Source organism: Lagopus muta, chromosome 13 (genome assembly GCF_023343835.1).
Source record: "Lagopus muta isolate bLagMut1 chromosome 13, bLagMut1 primary, whole genome shotgun sequence".
NCBI lineage: Eukaryota > Metazoa > Chordata > Aves > Galliformes > Phasianidae > Lagopus > Lagopus muta.
The window spans coordinates 13,057,588-13,076,145 of NC_064445.1; the positions used below are offsets into that span (position 1 = coordinate 13,057,588).

General features: G+C 40.3%; 1 protein-coding gene across 11 annotated transcripts in view; it reads left to right on the forward strand.

Moving 5' to 3' along the window:
* The window catches only part of DCX (doublecortin), a 126,852-nt gene that overhangs the window by 55,152 nt on the left and 53,142 nt on the right, over positions 1-18,558 (forward strand). For all 11 annotated transcript variants that reach the window (XM_048959424.1, XM_048959420.1, XM_048959418.1 and 8 more), the window contains one exon: positions 1,688-2,028. In XM_048959424.1, the coding sequence (XP_048815381.1) occupies positions 1,688-2,028 (341 nt within the window). The remainder of the gene's footprint in view (positions 1-1,687; positions 2,029-18,558) is intronic.

An 18,558-nucleotide genomic window follows, 5' to 3' on the forward strand; every position in this document is an offset into this window, starting at 1 on the left:
AGCCAAACATTCTGCAGCTTTTCAGTGGATTTTTGTGAATTCAAACGCCAGTGGTGGCAAGGATATAAACAGTGTGCACTCCTTTGTTTTAAGCCTTTAGTAAGGCCTCTATGTGTGTGTTGTTGGTCTCTCCATGTGTTCCGTGAGGATCATCTCACTGCATTCACTAGAAAGTGCCATTTAGTCATCAGAAAGATAACAGTGTGAGCACTGTGTACAAGGTGTATGTTTCATGCTTGGATCATACATATTTCTGTGGAAATCGGTGGGCTCTTTGGAAACCCATATTTACACCTTTGCCAAGTAGATGTAAAATCCTATCTGGAAAGATTCCATATTGAAAAGCCAGATTCAGATGCGGGGCAGGCTCTTCAAAGACATCCAGGCCATAGAGTTTGTAGGAGGTAACAGATAAGGAAATGCAACTGCTTCTGTATCTGAAGAAGGATTTTTTTTCTTATTCAAAATGGCCTTGATATTAAAATATAGATTTAACTATCGCAACACCTAAAGAACTGTAGGATCAGTCCAACAAAGCACAAAAAGAAACTTTGTAAGATCCTGCAGGTACCCATTTTATATCTTCAATTCCTATTAAAATTTTATCTAATGGTGAGACAAAGGGCAAAGGCTTTTTCCTCTAACACTGTTTTACTGTTTGTCTTTTTTGTTGTTGTTGTTTTTGTTTCTGTGCATCCTCAAATGCTCAGCAGCCTGAGTCATTTCAGACTAGACAGCTCAGCTACGTTCCCTTAGGGAGACTGCTTCACAGTCTCATTCTAGTAATAAATCCTCTAGGATCCATCAGACTTGCAGGCCCCAAAGAAGCTCCTACAAATCCTTCTTTAAGGTGATTTTAAAACCTTAGGTAGATAGAATCCTATAAATTACAGATGAAGCTTGAAACTAATTTTGGATGGGATAGAGTAGGGCTTTATTTCTTTTTCTTTTTTTCCAATGAGTTACTACTAGGATTATGTAACATTTCACCCTTCTCTACTACGTCTATATTTGGACTTAATATATTTTTGGTTGGTACCAGCCATTTTGAAGCAAACAGGGATATTTGGTATAGTGTTCTATCTTAGTTGCTATTAGATCTGACTAATAAATCACTGACAGTAAGTGAAGTGTATTTGTTATGTCTGCTAGATTTATCAAAGATGCTTTTTGACAAAGATTGTTTAGTACTGGATTTTCATAATTCTTCAGTCTTTACAGAACAGGTACTTTGGGGATGGATGTTGATATCTTCTAGGAAGGGGATGATGGGCTGAAATAGTAACTAGGTCTGTAAAGATGGAGAATAAGCTCACAGATTTGCAAAATAATTCAGGTGATTAAATGAATTAGATGTTTATGAACTTTTAGACAGCTTAATGGCATCTTCAGGTAACTAATACCTTTACAAATCTCAATCTTATTTAATCCCAGGTTTATGTGACTGACAGTGTGTGTTTGCTGATGTAAGTTGTCTGACTTGCTTACACTGGGGAAATGCTAAATCATATTTTAAATAAGCATAAATATAGAACTCACACAATGTTTTAAGAATAAGATGTCTTTGAAGTTCTAATGAAAACTGTGATGAATGTTTTACGTGGTTAATGGGGGAAAGTGTGTTTTCTGTTTCTTATCAGTCTTAGGGTAAGAACTGTATTATACTGGTGTTCGTTTCTTTTGAAAGGAGAGAGTTACGTATGCTCATCTGACAACTTCTTCAAGAAGGTGGAATACACGAAGAACGTCAATCCCAACTGGTCTGTCAATGTGAAGACATCTGCCAACCAGAAAGCACCTCAGTCTCTGGCCAGCAGCAACAGCGCCCAGGCAAAGGAGAACAAAGATTTTGTGCGTCCCAAGCTGGTAACCATCATCCGTAGTGGGGTGAAGCCCCGGAAGGCAGTCCGTGTGCTCTTGAACAAGAAGACGGCCCATTCGTTTGAGCAAGTTCTCACTGATATCACTGAAGCTATAAAGCTGGAGACAGGAGTGGTCAAAAAGCTGTATACTCTGGATGGAAAGCAGGTAGGAGATTTTACAGATGTTGCCTTTTTCTTTTTTTCTTATCTTGATGCTTTGCTGATTCAGAATAATTTTTGAAGCCTAAAATTAACCTGAGATGATCACTGCCATCTGTTCTCTTAAAGTCAGACTTCCCATGCCAGTGGTTAAGTTACTAAATTTTCACTGATATCAATATCAAGTGAAGAATGCAGCCAACTATCTGAGTGAAACAGATGCTCCATCCTGCACGCCAACATGCATTGTGTGCCTTTTGGACCAGCTAAATAAATAACGTGGGGAGTTCAGCTTATGGCCACCAGTTGATTTGCCTCTGAAGTAATTACAAGAGCTCTCAGGCTTTGGATTCACTGAGTGTAAATGTGTTGCTTGACTTGCCCTGCCTCCCACAGTGGCCTTGCTAAGATCCATGTATGCTCTCAATAATGAGGAGGAAAAGTATGGAACTGTTGCATCTTCTTGACTAAATATGTGAATAGATAACGTGCAGAATGGGTCTAGGGGCAGAAATATTTAGGTGGTGGTCATAATGTGCTTCGTGTCTGCATTTTCCTAGAACTGAAATAAACATCTGTCTCTTGTTAGCAACTACACAGCAATAAGGCATTTCATATTACCATATCTATGAAAACCTTTAAAAGAATGTGGAGGATAGCTCTGGGGACTGGGAAGAACTAGATTCTTCTTCAAGGAGAATTCTGATCTTGATTTAATAGTTGTGAGTCTGCTGTAATTAAGAGATAATCTTATTTCTGTATCTGTTTTTCTTACTCCAGCTCTTTTGTTAAAGTTGGACACTGGCTCTTCTAGGATTTTATGCTGTTGCTTTAAATTAACTCTCCTGTCTTTGGAGAAAATTATTCAAATACCTTGCCAACACTAAGCAGTGAGTCCAACCAACCAACATGCAGCCTTTACAAATGAAAATGTTTATCCTTTCAGCACCCAACGTTGGCTCATTAAGTGTCCAAGTCCAGATACAGTGTCTGTGAGCTGAATGTAGCTCTTGCTTTGTCCCAGCCCATACATGTTAGTATCTTTGCATCCTGTACAACAGTTAGTGGCTGTTTATAGTTTCAAAGATAAAAAATCTCAACTGCCCATCAAAGATTTTCTTTCCACTTGCCTCAGCCCTGCTCTTGTATCACTGTAAGTCATACAGCTTATATGACATACACGGGTGGGCAATTTTCCAGCTAAGCTGACTGTACAGTAGCATGTTGTAGTGATACAGGATGTGTGATGTACTGGGAGCACTGGAAGTGGCTGTGAGGAGAGGGAGAGGAAGGACAAAAGATTCTTTTGCACTGAGGAAAATCATATGTGGGCACAGGACCGTGCATCTTGAATCACAGCAGCTTTAAAAAAGGCTTAATAGATGGGTCTGACCCAAAACCAGTTGTCTCCTGCTGTCCTGTTGCACTCACAGTTGTGAGGATGAGAATCTTAATCTGGATGAGTAGATTGCCTCTATTTTTTGAGAATAGCCGACAATTTGGGGATCAGATGCAGGTTTGGATGAAGCATGGAAATTCTTGGCACATGCCCCATTGGCATACCATCTTCTTTTCTGTTTTTAAACTATTTGCAGGAATAAACAGTGTTTTCCCCTCCGCCTCTGATGGTAAGCAAGACTGAATCAGCTCATAAGCTGGACTATGTTTATGGGCTGTTGGTTGTACCTCCTTGGGAAATTCTGTTAGTTGTTAAGCAGAAATTTGGGAAATGCTGCTTGCTTTCAAGTTACAGATTGCCTAGAGTAGTGCTGCTGTGGGGCTGAGTGCAGTCTGGGGCTGGAGTGGCTGCCTTTCGTGGAGACATGGCTGAGGATGGAGCACTAAGATCTATGTAATTTAGCAATTTCGACTGCAAATGCATAGCAGCCACAATATATGCTTATATATTCAAAAGGAATTCAAGAACCTTGAAGGAAAGCAGCCTTGCTTTCCTCAAGTCAGCCTCAGAGATCCATAGAGTGGTGCCTACATTTTGTGCTTTGTTCATTGGGGCAACCTGAAAATTTCATCATTGTTTTTGCCACAGAAATCTGATTTCAGTAAAGTCTAATTTAAGTTACAACATTTAACTTGTTTTACTAGCTTTATAATTTACCATTTTATGGAATGTGATATTACATTATGTGTTAGGTACCACCAGCAGTTTTACTGCATGCAAATGTACATTTTGTATTGCAGTTAATGAGAGCAATGAGATTTTGTAATTTGACAGTAATGCAATGTTTGATATTTGTGGCATCAATTATTGCTGGAGGTCCTTGAGGAGCAAATCTGATTTACCAATGCTTTGTTCTTACTGGGAAGTTTCCTCGAATTTTAATCTAAGCTTATTTGAAATCTCCTACCTATGTGTGTTTTCACAATGCAGTTTTCCAAGCCAAAGCCAGAAGCTTCTGCTTTGAGCACCGTGTTTGCTGTTAGGGTTTTGTGACATACTGCTCCATAAAGTCTGACCTTCGATATGATATTAAAGGTTTTTGCATGTCTGATTCTGACATTAGAAGAAAAGATTCTTGAATGCCTAATTCTCATGAATAGTACTTTATTTTCAGGAGAAAATATTCACACAAATGTGCAAGCTGCTCAAAGCTGAAATACTGACAAGAATCCTGACAGTCCATCTCTTTGAGTGTCATCAGAGGCACATTACACTCTCTGCTGTGAAATGATAAAATTTACAAAAGGAACGTACAAAGGAAAATCATCTTTCCCTGCTCCATGGACTGTAATTTAATGAGAGCTGATTATTTTATTTATAGGCATTTCCATGGTGCTCATCAGTAGAGTAATCAAGATGCTTCAGAAGTACAGACAGTAGTGGCAGTGATAGACTGGTGTGTAAATAATTATATTTCTATGCACTGCAGACCTGCATTTGGAATGAGAAAGCAGTTAATTGAGAGCTGGATGGGATGAGGTACATTTGAATGAATGTAGCACTTAAAACAACAGTGGGTTAGATTTTTTTTAAGGAAGTTTGTTTCTTCTTACATCTCATTGTTACCCTTTGGAATACTACTACCATTTTGAAATTGCGGAATTAGAATCTCGTGTTTAAGTAGCTTACTTTACTTGCTCTTGCATACATTTTTAGTGCTTTGTGCCTAGTCTGTCTGCTGCTTCTCTCCTTGGAATATATCACCACCTTATTGAAAAAAAAAAAACAACCCTAGAACTCAGAATGAGCTTCAAACTATTGACCAAAGGAGAGTCATAACAGAATCACAATACAGATTTGTTTTCAACTCTCACAGCTACATAGAATGTAGTATCTGCCAAAGAACTCAGTGCATTAAACAAAAACTTAAGACAGTAGATTAAATTCAGCACTTTGTTTCATGACTGCAGCTCCTATTCTGCTGAGGTACACGTAATTAATGTGTATGTATACATAGGTGTGTGCAGGACTGAATTTGGTCTGACCTATGGGTCATGTCATAAAGCAGTTGTATTGACAGATTCTTTCTCTTTCTTTAAACTGTTACAGTTATATCCAGTGTCCCAAATAAGTCTGGATTCCTGGGAGCACCGACTGTTTTATAAATACATGATGACAGTTCCTGCCTCATGTAGTTAAACTGAATTAGAAAGCAGAATTTGACACAGTGGATGAAGTTGCATTCAAATATTTTGAATGCAGTAGTCTAAGCAGACCTTGCAAGTGTTGTATAGACATACTGTGCCATTTGTGCTTGAGCTTCTTTCACTGTGCTATACAATAAATAGTTGTTTAGGACAGAGGAAGCAATTTCATGACTAACAGCCCTGTGCCCACCTTCTGCCTTCTGTATCTTGCTTTGCAGGTGGTCTGTTAGCATTTATTCCTACTTTAAGAAATTAATTGAAAGAGTTAATGTCTTTTGTCCATACTGAACTTCTTTTATCCTAAGCTGTCTTGCATTCCAAAGTCTTAGTAATTCAGAATACATACAAAATGGTCTATACAAAAGAAACTAGTCTGTTTTTTTTTCTTTTTTTTTTTTTAATGTGGATTACTGTTATTGGATGAGTGTGCAGCTCTAGAAGAGCCAAAAATGTATGCAGTAGGTTCAGTACTATCTTATAATTAAGATGCTTTTCAATGATATGGAATTCTTTCTGTCTTTTCTTTAGCAGATGTATTGCCATGTCTTAATCAACTAAATACCCCTTTCCATCAGTTAGCATCACTGAATAAAGAAAAAATGTACTGCTCAGGTGAGAGAGAGCTCGTAGTCTCAAATCCCCCTAGATGTTCTGGTCAACAATCAGGACAACTGAATGCCTTTTTTTGCCATAGTAACGTACAGTGATCTGCTTTGGATTTTAAAATCTTCAAGCACAGGGAGAGGTCATGCATATACTACTTATTTGCTTTTATCTAGCCTAGACAAAGTGCTTCTATTCCATCTGAGTGTTAGCTGTCTCACCAAATGGAATTATATGTTTTTATATGTCATGGTACTTGTGAACATACTCTCAAAATAATTTCTAGTCTTACTAAAATGATCCCTTCTGGCAGTCTTTTTACTGATGAGGATTTCTTGTGGCAGATGATGAGTGGAGTTTATCTGATTGCAAAACTGATGCAAATGCACAGGAGACCAGCCCACCTTTCCTGTTCAGAGGAGAAATTCCCATTTCATTTTAGATGATTTGCATTGAGGAAGGACAGCAGCTGCAAGGAGAAAGAAGCAGGATGACTAAGCTCACAACGTGCTAAAAGTTGATTCTTTCACGTAACAGCTAACAAAGTAGTTGGTAAACCAGCATCTGGTGCTTCACTACTAGTGAAAATGTACCCTGGGTGCATCCACGTAAGTTGCACTGGAGAGACCAAACAAACGTTGGAGTTGTTGCACTGATTTTTAAGCTGGGATTTGGAAACAAACCAGTAAAAATTTCACCACTCAAGTACCACTGCTAGCAATGGACCAAACTCAATTGCTAGGATAATGTAGTTCAATTATTGTATTAATGAATTTTAATTAATACGACACAGAATAAGGTTTGTACCAAAATATGCAAATGCTTCCAACTGCTGCGATTTGTAATTGATGCTCAAGAAGGTGAATAAGCCCATGGTGTATCTAGTAACATCTGCATTGCTGAAAGATCAGGGGTAAAAATAAATAAAGAAATCCCCCTAGAGCCCTGGAGTGAGTTAGTTCGTGCCCTGAGGCATGAGTTTCAAGGCTACAAAGCAAGCAAATTGGTTTGCATGTTGGAACATGCAAAGAAGTTGAGGTGATGTGATGTTGAGCCTAGAATGTGAAATACCTTGTCCTTGTGAGACTTTGTAACTGCCCATTTGGATTCTGAAAGGTTCCAGAACAAAGTAGTTTAATTCACTTGTGAAAAACTGGGGAAGATTTACCTTCAAAACTAATGGGAGGGAGGAATAGGAGATGAGTCTATTTCTTAATCCTGCATCCTGCAAAAGGATCTGCAAAAGCTGGCACTAATGGGGAGAGGTGAATCCTGTCTTCCCTCCCTGCTGCCTAAAGCCATAACAATGAGACTGTATCTGTTCTGCATCTTTTTCCCAGACCTTTTTAGGGCTTCTTGTTGGCTGCTGAGACTTGGCAGGCCTTTCATAAACCTCCCATTTTGATATCAGGACAGGTCTGGCTCAGGACTAGCAGAGAAATAACACAGGCAGCTCTGCCCATAGCAGCGGTCACTTTGTTCTAGGATTAATTCTGTGCTTCATTCCTTCTCACTGCATTTGCAGGCTGCTCCGAATCAGGTTGTTTGTGTGACATGACTAGCAAATGCATGTCATGCAAAGAAGAGTAAGTAATAATGTATGGGCTTAAGAACTTCTGAACCCAAGCCACTTAAATGGCCAGACAAGGCAGCCTGGTTCCCTATCTTTAGGGAGCTCTTAGTCTAAGCTAGAAATTCAGCTTTGCCTGATTCATGCAACGACTAGACGCTAACGCAGACAAAACCAATTTGGCCTCAGGTATCCCTTAAGGATTTTATTATATGCTAGAGTGAATAAACCAGGCTTCCATGAACGCATATGTAAGTACTAATGATGAAATATTCAGAAGATTTTTAAGGTATTATTCAGAAACCTTATGCTTCTTAATTTCTGTTTACATTGGTCTATGGGCCGCGGAATCAGGGATAAAAGAGCCTGTCTAGGATACTAATGGCTTCCCCAGAGTGTGCCCATCAGACACTGTTGCTGAAACTGTACCTAGCTAGTGTCTTCAGTACTGTGCCAACCACAGACAGTAGTGAAAAATGCTCTACAGCTGTAGTACTGATGCTATGATAACTTCTGCCAACAAGCAAGCTGAGAATGGTGCCTCCACTCCTTGTGAGCATAAAGAATTACTGACTCAAACACGTTTACTGAATACCTATAAAAGCTGTTATGTTCTGGCTCTTTTTTTCCCTCATAGCTGATCAATTGATTTGTATTGCGGCCTGTTTAAAAATAAATGACCGAAGAATGTCCAGCTTCAGGGATTTGGCTGATCACGGTGTCACAAGGGTTTTGATAAATACTAGCTGACATATATGGCCTTGGATCAGTCCTTGCCAGAGGTGGCTCCGGGAATAAACAAAATTTTGCCTTAGATGTCCATGGCTGGAGCTCTCTGAGGAAGCTGCTTCTGGAGCAGTGTTAAATAAAGTGTTGAATTAAGTATGTCCCCTCCAAGGACAGACAGAAGTGCTGCAGTCTATGGACAGACTGTAGTCAGTTTTCCAGTTTCACATATTTTTGTTTTCATTAGCCTTCCCTGTTGTGTGCAATTTAATGGTGGGAGAAGGTGACTTTGTTTTCTGAGAGGCTGCCCTGTGTGCAGCCTCTGAGTCCTAATTCCTGTATTTATTAAAGCAGAAGCAGTTTGATCTCAGCAGCTTAAGTCTTGATGACATTTGTTCCCACAAAAGCTTTGAAGCTGGTGTGGTTGCAGTTGGTGGTGTCTCCAAAAAACTGCCAAGGCCATGTGCAGAGGCAGAGGGAGGCAGTGAAGAAAGGTAACATCTTGCAAGGTTTGGCAGATATTTTGTCATTGCTTTAGCTCAGCCTCTGGTTCTAGAAGGTGCTGTGCTCACACTTGCCATCTAACAGGTCTCTGGCACCATTTGTTGGCATTTTGTTGTTCTGAAAACTCTGGCTAAAGGTCTAATGCATCTATAGTATTCTTAAAGAAGTGAGTCTCAAAGTCCAGAAGCAGGCTGTAGTGCTGCTTGCTGAAAACTGTTGGTCTTCTGGAAATATAAGCCTTGCTAGCAGACATGTATTGACCAAGATTTGCGTGAACATCTGCTCCTTATATCACAGATGGCAGGCTGTCAAAATTATTGGAGGACACAGTCAGATCTGACCTGATGACCTAGAAGTACATGGCCCCTATCACTGAATCCTGGTGCTATTCACACTCCGAAAAAGAGAGATGTTAAAAATTCAATCCTCACCAGCATCTTTATTTTAGCAGTTCTTTCTGTCATAGAGAGTGACATGTTCCCTTTTCACTCTGAATCCCAGGAGAGAAGAGGATTATTCACTGTAGTGCCAGAGGGTTTATCTAGGAATAAATAAGCTGGAAATGAGCAAGGGAAAATTAGGCTGAATAACAGGAGCTGAGACAGGCTGAAAAGGCCAGAAGTTTCTGGTTCCTTTTATTTCTCAAGTAGAAATCTCAGAATTGTGAACAGGAGTCCCACCTGCTCTGACAGGGACCAGGTATCTGGAATTTATTCTGAGCAAACATCTACCTCAACACTTGGCATTCAGTAGATGCCTTATTTTGATGACATAGTAGAAACACAAATTACATGTAGTTTTTTTCCCCTATGTACTGGGGGAATGTCTTGTTTATTCTGGTAAGCCTGAGTCCTCATTTCTTATACTCTGAACAGTATCATATTAGGTATGTTTGCTCATGTTTATCTACCTGCTCTAGTGCATCAAGCAAGGAAATATTCTCCTGACCTTACCCAGCATGAGGGATCTCAGAATCTGATTGTGGATGGTCGTGTATTCCACATCCCATAGTAAATTCCACCTCTTCTTGTCTGTCTGAATCCATTGCTTCCAGTGCTTCCTTTCCATACCCTTCACAGCTCTTCTTGGCCTTTGATCAAAAGGCTGTTTTCTCTCAGTAGTGTAGAGCTATGACAGCTTATGCTTTGCTTTAGGAAGAGCTTGCACTAGATATGGCTAGAAGCAGGCAGCCAAACAATTGAGGCTGATAAGAGTGTGTGATAGTGCTCTCATCCAACACAACACTATCTCCTTTATTTCTTGTCCCCGAAACTACACAAAATGGAACCAGTGATTTTTATTTTCGATATGTATGTGCATCTGGATGTAACTGAAGTATTAGGAAATGAATCCATGTTGCAAAGGGCCCATACTGAGCTGGAGAGGTTGTCCAAAGCCTTCCAGCCATGTGTTTTATACATAATGCTGGTGTCATTCAAACGTGTCTGTGTGGGACAAGTGATACCTTTACTTATGTGCAGAGGGTAACAGCTTCCATCCACCCCCAGGTCTGCCAGGGGTGATGAAAGATACTGGCACAGAAACGTAATAAATGCATGTCTAAAGGAGTTTAGAAGAAAAAAAGCTGGACCCAATCCATCCAGATTGTCAGAATTGGCTAAGGTAGGCTTGCATATGTGGGAAGTGCAAAGGCAAGCCATGAAAGCTAAGGGCTGTTCCAGTTTGTGCTCAGGGCTTCCCAGGCTGCAGCAAATTGATTAGCACAGAGAGCTGGAATTGCAGGACTGCTCCTGGAAATTTGCTTAGCTCTGAATTTAAACTCAATAGGGAAAAGTGAGCAAGGCTAATAAACTGAGCATTTGCTGCTCTGAGACAAAAGACACACCCTCTCCCCTGTGAACATACAGTCACTCTTTTCTGAATTAAGACACAATTCTAGTTTTCTTGTTAAAGCAAACAGGGTGTGTGCGAGTATATGCACATGTACTTATCTGTATAAATATGTTTTAGTAAATATTGCAGACATAGCTCTGCAGCTCAGCTTGCTGTTTGGGTAACCTAAATTCTCCTCTTACAGTAAAAAGCCGCTATTTTCCTCTGAAAACATGATCCTTGAGTTGTGTTAGTTATTGTTTTTTCTTCCTTTCCTTTAATAAACCCAAGAGCATTTTGCTGGAGTCTTTAATGTTACTTTGAAAATATATTTGATTACTTCTACATTATGCTTTGAGATAAATGCAAATCTCATTTTCATTAACAGTTTCAAATTTATCCACGTATTTTAAAATGCACAGGAAACTTTTGTGTGTTGGTTCACAATGCTTTACTATTACTTTCTATCTTGGAAAATAGATCGAAAAATGCATAGGATTTTTCAACTACTAAGTTGTAATCTGTTTTTCAGTAATTCTTTCTTTTCTTCCTCAAAGGGAGGAACTAGTTATATGAACAAAAACTAGTGGTGAAGACAATATGCATCGTTCATTAAAAGCATTTTTTTCAGGGGATTTTGCTTCAGTCAGAGGTATGTGAGAGATCAGTCATTCCAGGTCTGAGCCCTGTTATCTGGAGGACAATGAACACAACAAATACCACGTGCTTTATTGGCTCCACGGGAATAATTATGCAGCCAGTGAACCTGCTGGGCAGCAGGGGAGAAGCAGTGAGCTGTGAGCTCCTTCCCTGTGCTCTCCTGCCCTCCCCATCTGCTCTGCGCCTACAGCTACCAGGGCCCACAGCTCTGCTTCTGCCACTGCCTCGTGTGAACATCACTCCCTGGTTGTGGTGGAGCTCTTCAAGCTACCATGCAAAACCCCCAGCCATGCTGATACTGGGATACCAAGATGAATAGGCAGTATAATGGAAGATCATAAGTGCAAAGTAATACACAGTGGTATAAATTACTCTCATTCTTAGCTTTTAAATTAGATGTATCTGTTCAGCTGAGAAGATTGGTCTTGATGAGGCAGCTAGTACAAATGTCTCAGCACAGATTCAGAACAAAATAACATGCTGGAACATATGGTATACATACAAAATTTAGAAAGGAACAGTTTTAAATGTTGCAGTAGTCCTTTTACCCTTCTGCTTTAACTCTCTATCTCTCCACATTCACAAGTGAGCCTTGGAAGATAAGTAAATAATTTCTCCAGAGATTGTGCTGACCTGTAGGCCTCTGCAGCACTCCCATCTGCACTACAAAGGATGGAATAGCTTACACATATGCTTGGAAACTCATTTGTAAATGTATTTGTAAGACCAGAATTCTGGTGAAATGTGAAGTAATTTACAAATGGTCAAAACGTACTGTGGAGAGTTCGGTGTGAAATCACCCAGGCTTACACTGCTCTCCATGGTTTCTACATTGTGGTATGGTTTTGTGCCTCTTTGTGTCTGGGAGTCTGACTCTGGCTGAGCTATCAGGATGATGTGGCACCCTGGACGTTAATTTACTTTGGAGGTTGGAGGTGTCTAGCTACATAAGGAGCCTGAGGGATGCTGTAGGTGTGGCTTTACAGATGGAGAATGCTCTCGTTTTCTATAGACAGAGGTGACATCTGCATGATAGGAAGCATTTGAAATGGTTTTGTAAAAACTGCGTGGAGGGATTCTACTCTTTACATTTGGGGCACAAAAATACAGTGCTTGTGGAAGTTTTGCTTTTAACACATTCTTCAGTTCATTCTTCAGATGTGATTTGTATAGCTATTAACTCAGCCATTTCTTTGATGTGCCCAATTTTCACACTGTATTTATCTCCAAAATAGTATCATTGAAATGGAGAGAAATTACGCCCTTCATCCTGGTTCCCTACTTTGTAATATTTTAAAAGTCTGAAGTATTTTAATAACGGAAGCAGAAGCAAAACTGCAATGCAGTGACTTCAACATTCTAATAATTTTAAACCTAGAAAATGAATTACTTGGGAAAGAAATGTATCAAGCTGAGAAGAAATCTGTTTGAATCTGTTTGAAACCTTAAACCTGAGAGGCCTTCCATCATGGAGCTCAGCTTTCTGGAAAGGCAGGAAGAGGACTAAACTTCTGTTCCTCAAATGTGCGCGTATCAGAAACCTTATCAACTGCTGACAGACTGCAGGATTACATGTAAATTAAGTGTATCAAAGAGTCGGGGTAGATAGCCAACGTTAGGAGCTAAGAATGCTATTCTTGCCTAGTTGAAAGCCCTTCATAATGGATTAGAAACAAGAACTTACATCTCTTAATACCAGCAAAAAATTGAGGCATCCTTTTGCTTCTAGTGAATTTTAATACTTTCAGAGTAAATGATACTGGGAATTTCTGTCATTTTAGACAACCCTAGTTGGAGAGTTGCAAAATGTGTCCCGCAAAATGAAAGCCATAAGGCTGCCTGGATTTTGTGTAAGACTCTCAATGGAGACTGTTGGTGAATGTTATTTTTAGCTCTCTATGGCAACAGAGATCTTTACATCCTTGGTGTTTCTTGCAGTTTTAAAATGGAGAGCAGTTTCCAAAATGTCTGCTTTTCTTTGAATTTTTATCCACCTCACGAACATCTCCATAAAGGTTTTACACTGCTGTTGGCACCAGGTAGTGATTTAGTGCCAAGCTGTGCAGAATTACTCCATCTTACACTGTTTCTGCAGAATGCTTTTTCTCCCAGAAAGCAGATGCTGGTAGCAAACAGTCCCATCTGATTCTAACATTCGTTATTTGGGTTGTTTCCAGTTGTATCTGTGAAGCATTCAGCTTAGTGTAAAATGGGCAGTAAACAACAAAAAGTAAAGTTGAGCCCAAAAGTGGATACATGAAAAGCTACTGTACACATCTCATAATATTTAATACTGGTGAAAATCAACATTTTTTTTTTTTTTTTAATAAACATAGCTCACCAAAGACTTTCTTACTTTTGATAGTAAGGCAGTTGCTACAGGAAATATGGAAATATTTTATGATAGGTGACAGGCATTGTGCTTCAGAAAGTCAAACAGCAAGAGTGGGTCTTGGGGCTCCTGGCATTAATCCTAGAGTCACCTGCAGGCTGTGGCCTGGGTTAAAGCAATTAATTTAGCAATTTCAGGTGGGTATGCTTTGCCTCATTTAAGCTGATGGGGGGGGGAGGGGTAAAATGAGGCTAAAAGTTTTCACATGTGTCCTAGCTGTTCTTTTAGGAAAAATAGAAGATGATTCACCTGTAAGTTATGATTCATAATGCAGAGAGCTGTAGGGGTATGATGTAGGTCAGGGTTTCTCAAGTCCTTCATTTATTTATTTTTCTTTCATCAAAAGACTTCCCAGATTGGATAAGAACATCCACTATGTATTGCTTACAGCTAACATTACTCTAGCAATCTAGCAGTTTTTTCTCCGATTTTATTTCTTTCCTGCCTGCATGCACAGGCATTTGCCTGTTTGCTTTGCTTTCTTTGCCATATTGTTTCAATTATCAAACAATCTTTTTTCACTTCCACTTGACTTGCATGTGGGTTTGACTTACAACTGGGACAATGTAGTCATTTTGGCAGATGTTTTGTGGACCACCTTTCTGCTGGTTTTTGGGCCACCAGCTAAGTCTGGTGAAGAATGTTAATAGCACTGTAACAGATTCAATCTCCTCTTTTTGTTGCATCCAGATATCATGTATGGGATACCTGGGTTTCATACTCCAAAGGTCTGTCTTCTAACACAAAATAAGTGTCCAGGTTCTGCCCCCTCAGCGGGTGAAACCCATTGACAGTGATCTCTTTTTTTGTATCTAATGCTGCATTTAGGCCAGGAGACAAAGCAGAGATTGATTCAGTCCCAACCTTCATCCCCTTCACATGTGATTCCTTTCCGTAAGTCATGCTTTCACTTCTTTTTTGCAGTCTGGCAGCTGCAAGGGCTGGTTGCTTGGTGACGTGCTCAGCAGCACAAAGAGCTCTCAGCTGGGAGGCCAGGTCTGTTGGCCACAAACAGCTGGGGGAATTTTATTTGTCTTCCTCTTGATCCTGTTAATTGCAGGGAGCTGAATCAAAGTCAACTTATAATATAAATGGGAATACCAGCAGATACTATTTATGGCTTCTTTAACATCCCTCTTTTACTCCCTGAGTCAGGAAAGCAGCATTGTACATCAGTAGTGGTCTGTTATTACAGAGATGTAGAAGTAAAGTCAAAAGGCACGACTTACACTTCTGGTTCTGGTGAGGTTTTAGCAGACAGTATTTAAAATAAGTTGTCAGATTGGGTATTGGATTTACAAATCATTCCTTAATTTGATGTGTGAGTGCCCATTCATTGTACAAATTGTACACTGTGTGGGTCACCTCTCTGAAACAGCTGTTAATGACTTTCTTCCACCTCAGAAGGATGTACTGCCCCTCAGATTTCATGCAAGATAAAAACAAAACTCCAAGAGTTCGGTGTTGTGATTTAATGACCCAGGAAAAGATCTTGGTATTATGAACAGTGGTTTCTCAATTCTGCTCCTACACAGATGATATTATCCCAAGTTATTTGATGTATTAGCTGTTTCATTGACATACTAAGATATACTATGGTCTCTGAAGAAATGTTGGGGGAACCTGATGGCTTTCTACTTAGGCCAGACTATTTGGCCTAGATAAAAGACTGTCTGTGTAGATAAAAGAAAGTACAGGGGGAGTGGTGACAAGGGGACATCAGTACTGCTCAGCTGGTGCTTCTGGGGTAGCAGGACCTCTCAGACATGGGTCTGAGTGCTACCAAGAGCTGAGGCATCAGCTTAGATACATCAGAGCAGTTAGGCATGTGAAGAAATTCCAGCAAGTCAGCTTGTGTGGAGGTGCACTGTAGTGTTTGAGAAGCAGTATTCAGCTCTCAGAGGGGAAAAGTAAGGAAAGCCACCATGGCTGAAGCTGGTCTCACCATACTTCTACTATTATAATAATAAGGACCACTATATATATATTCCTAAATTACTGATTGTTTTTTAGCTCTACTTTGCAAGACTTTTTTGTAATTTTGGGTGTAAATCAAAACTGATTCCAATCAGTTGTTAATTTTATGCTTTGGGGTAATTTAATTATGCAAATTAATATACAGTAGCTAGGCAAGTAAACTTTAACACTGAATATTTACGGTCCAGTGGTAAAACTGAATAGAGGGAATAAAGAATTTATATAAACTAAAGGATCTGCCTTTAAACTCCTAAGAGCAGAAAGCACTACAGGTTCATGCATTTTCTTCCCTGATCAAAAGCCCTGAGGTTCAAAGAAATAAAGCTATCTTTGGAGAGTTTGGGCTGCTCTGTTCCTAGGGCTAAAGTCAAGGAAGATAGAGTAATATGAATTGAAGTGGGACTGTACCTGCTTAACACTGCTAAGTCCATCATACAGAACTGCTGAGGGAAAAGCAAAGTTTTGTGAAATCTTCCGATCCAATTGTGAAAATGAGGATTCAATTTCACTGCCTTCCATTCAGGGAGCTGTAAGCAAGTGTTAGAGAAGATACTCTGGGTTTCTTTGGACCTGCCTCTCCAAGCAGAACAACGCAAAAAGATAACGTGCATTATTTGTGAAGGGGGAGCTTTCCCCCTCCTCTGCAACATCAGCTATTAGCCCGTCGCAGGGGCTGTGCATCAGCCTGCATACACCAAAGAACCGATCCTCTGTGTCAAATCTTATGTAAATGCAGCAGCCTAATCCCCATCCTAATAGGAATTTCACACCTTAATCTTCACAATGAACAGGGGCAAGGGCATTCCTACTAGGCAGTTTGATGCACCCTATTTTGAGAAAAATCACCGTGTATAAGTTTGTGGCAGTAGGCAAACTGTATTCTCCTATTTGTACAGAAGATTGAAGCATGTCATTCTAATAAAAGTGAGGGGATTATATTCCTAAATTGTCGATGGATTCTGGGGGATTAGCTGCACCAAATGAGACCATTAGCCTGCCATGTCCTTCGTTTTGCCCCTGGCCATCTTTTCTTGCTTCAGATAGAAATGCTCCCTGGGTGATACAGCTGAGTCTGTCGGGGTGGAAGGAAAAGAATTCTCTCCTGACCTCTGCAGCAATCCGGGTTATACCTCACAGCTTGGCAGCTCTCATGGTGTGCTGGGCTTGCACTGCTCAAGTTGAAAGAAGTGTCAGTCAGCGCGTGTGGTGTCACTCTGAATAAACCCGAAGGTGAATTTATTATGTAACCTCAGAGAAGTATCACAAAGGCTGAAGTGGAGCCCACAGTGGGGCTAGGTAGTGCCTTGAACTCAGCTTTGTCTGCGTAGATATGTGTTAATCTCTCAGGAATGAAGAATATTTCTTAACCAGATGAGAAGACCAGCAGATGGGAAGACCAGCACTATTCCTAAACTGCCACCTCGGAAAAGAAGGATGCAACAGTGCATCTCATATCACAGCTGAGAAGTAATTGCTTTGCACACAGACAATCCATTTCTCAGTCTCAGGACCATGGCTGTGCCTCTTACATTCCTGGTTACAAAGATAATTGTGGGTGCAAATCAGGCAACTGGATGTGCTGTTACTAACCATCATATTAAGCACAGTTCCCCCAGTCTGTTTGCTAGATGCCTTTTCTGCACGCACAGACAGGGTGGATCTTAATCAGCTGTGGATTAACCACTAACACAGAACACAATGTGTGCACAGCTTTACAAGCAACTGTGGTTTGCTGGCCATTTGGAAGAAATCTGTGTACATGTGTCCTGTAATTTGCACTGCCAAAGCTCTTCCAAACCAGCCTTTTGTTTTAGTTTATTTCTCACTGCAGAAGCTTTTTATTCCTTGTCCCACTCTCTTGTTGCAGCACCAGTCCTACTTGGCTGCTCTTTGTTTGCTCTGCTGTTACTAGACACTGCAGTTTGGACTTGCTTCTCACCGGTGCACGAATGAGGCTCTCCACAAGGCAGGCCTTTATATCTATTCTCTATAGAGTTTGTTCTACTATGCCACCCTTTGAGCATTTACATGCAAAATACCAGTGCACTGAGTCAAATCTGCCACTACACAAGAGTGCCTGAACAAACTAAGCCTTGATTTTTTCCCAGGCCATCTGACTGTGGAAACTTTTGTTCTTTGCAACTCTAAATACTTGTGTTGTTTCAAACGATATTTGACTGTAGCTCATTTAAACATCTGTGGCTTTTCCTTTGGAATGATATCACTGTCCCAGTTAGATCCTGTGGAGCAAGGATTGGAAAATCCACTTTATGAAAAACTGTAATTTTAGAGTCAGCAATGTCTCGTGTAGCAAGAAATGCAGTTTTGAGGGTAGCTTCTACCCAGTTATTTAAATTCTTCTGTCATTTAGGATAAACCCATCTGTAACAACAAAGGCCATAGCATCCCCCAAAATTCTTTCTTTTTACCCATGTCTAGCATGGAGTTGAAGCAGCTTCTCTGTGTTCAGCCCCACAGAAGGACTGTGCCCTCGTGCAGCTTTCTGTCCTGGCTGGGTTCAGTTTGTGACACTGAGGAAACACTGAGAAATCTAGAGGGAACTGAGACAATTATCAAGTCTGAGTGTGGATCCCTTGCAAATGCAGCCTTTCCTGGACTTTTTAATGATTTTGGTAATCGTATGTCATTTTTGCAGCCTGGCTACA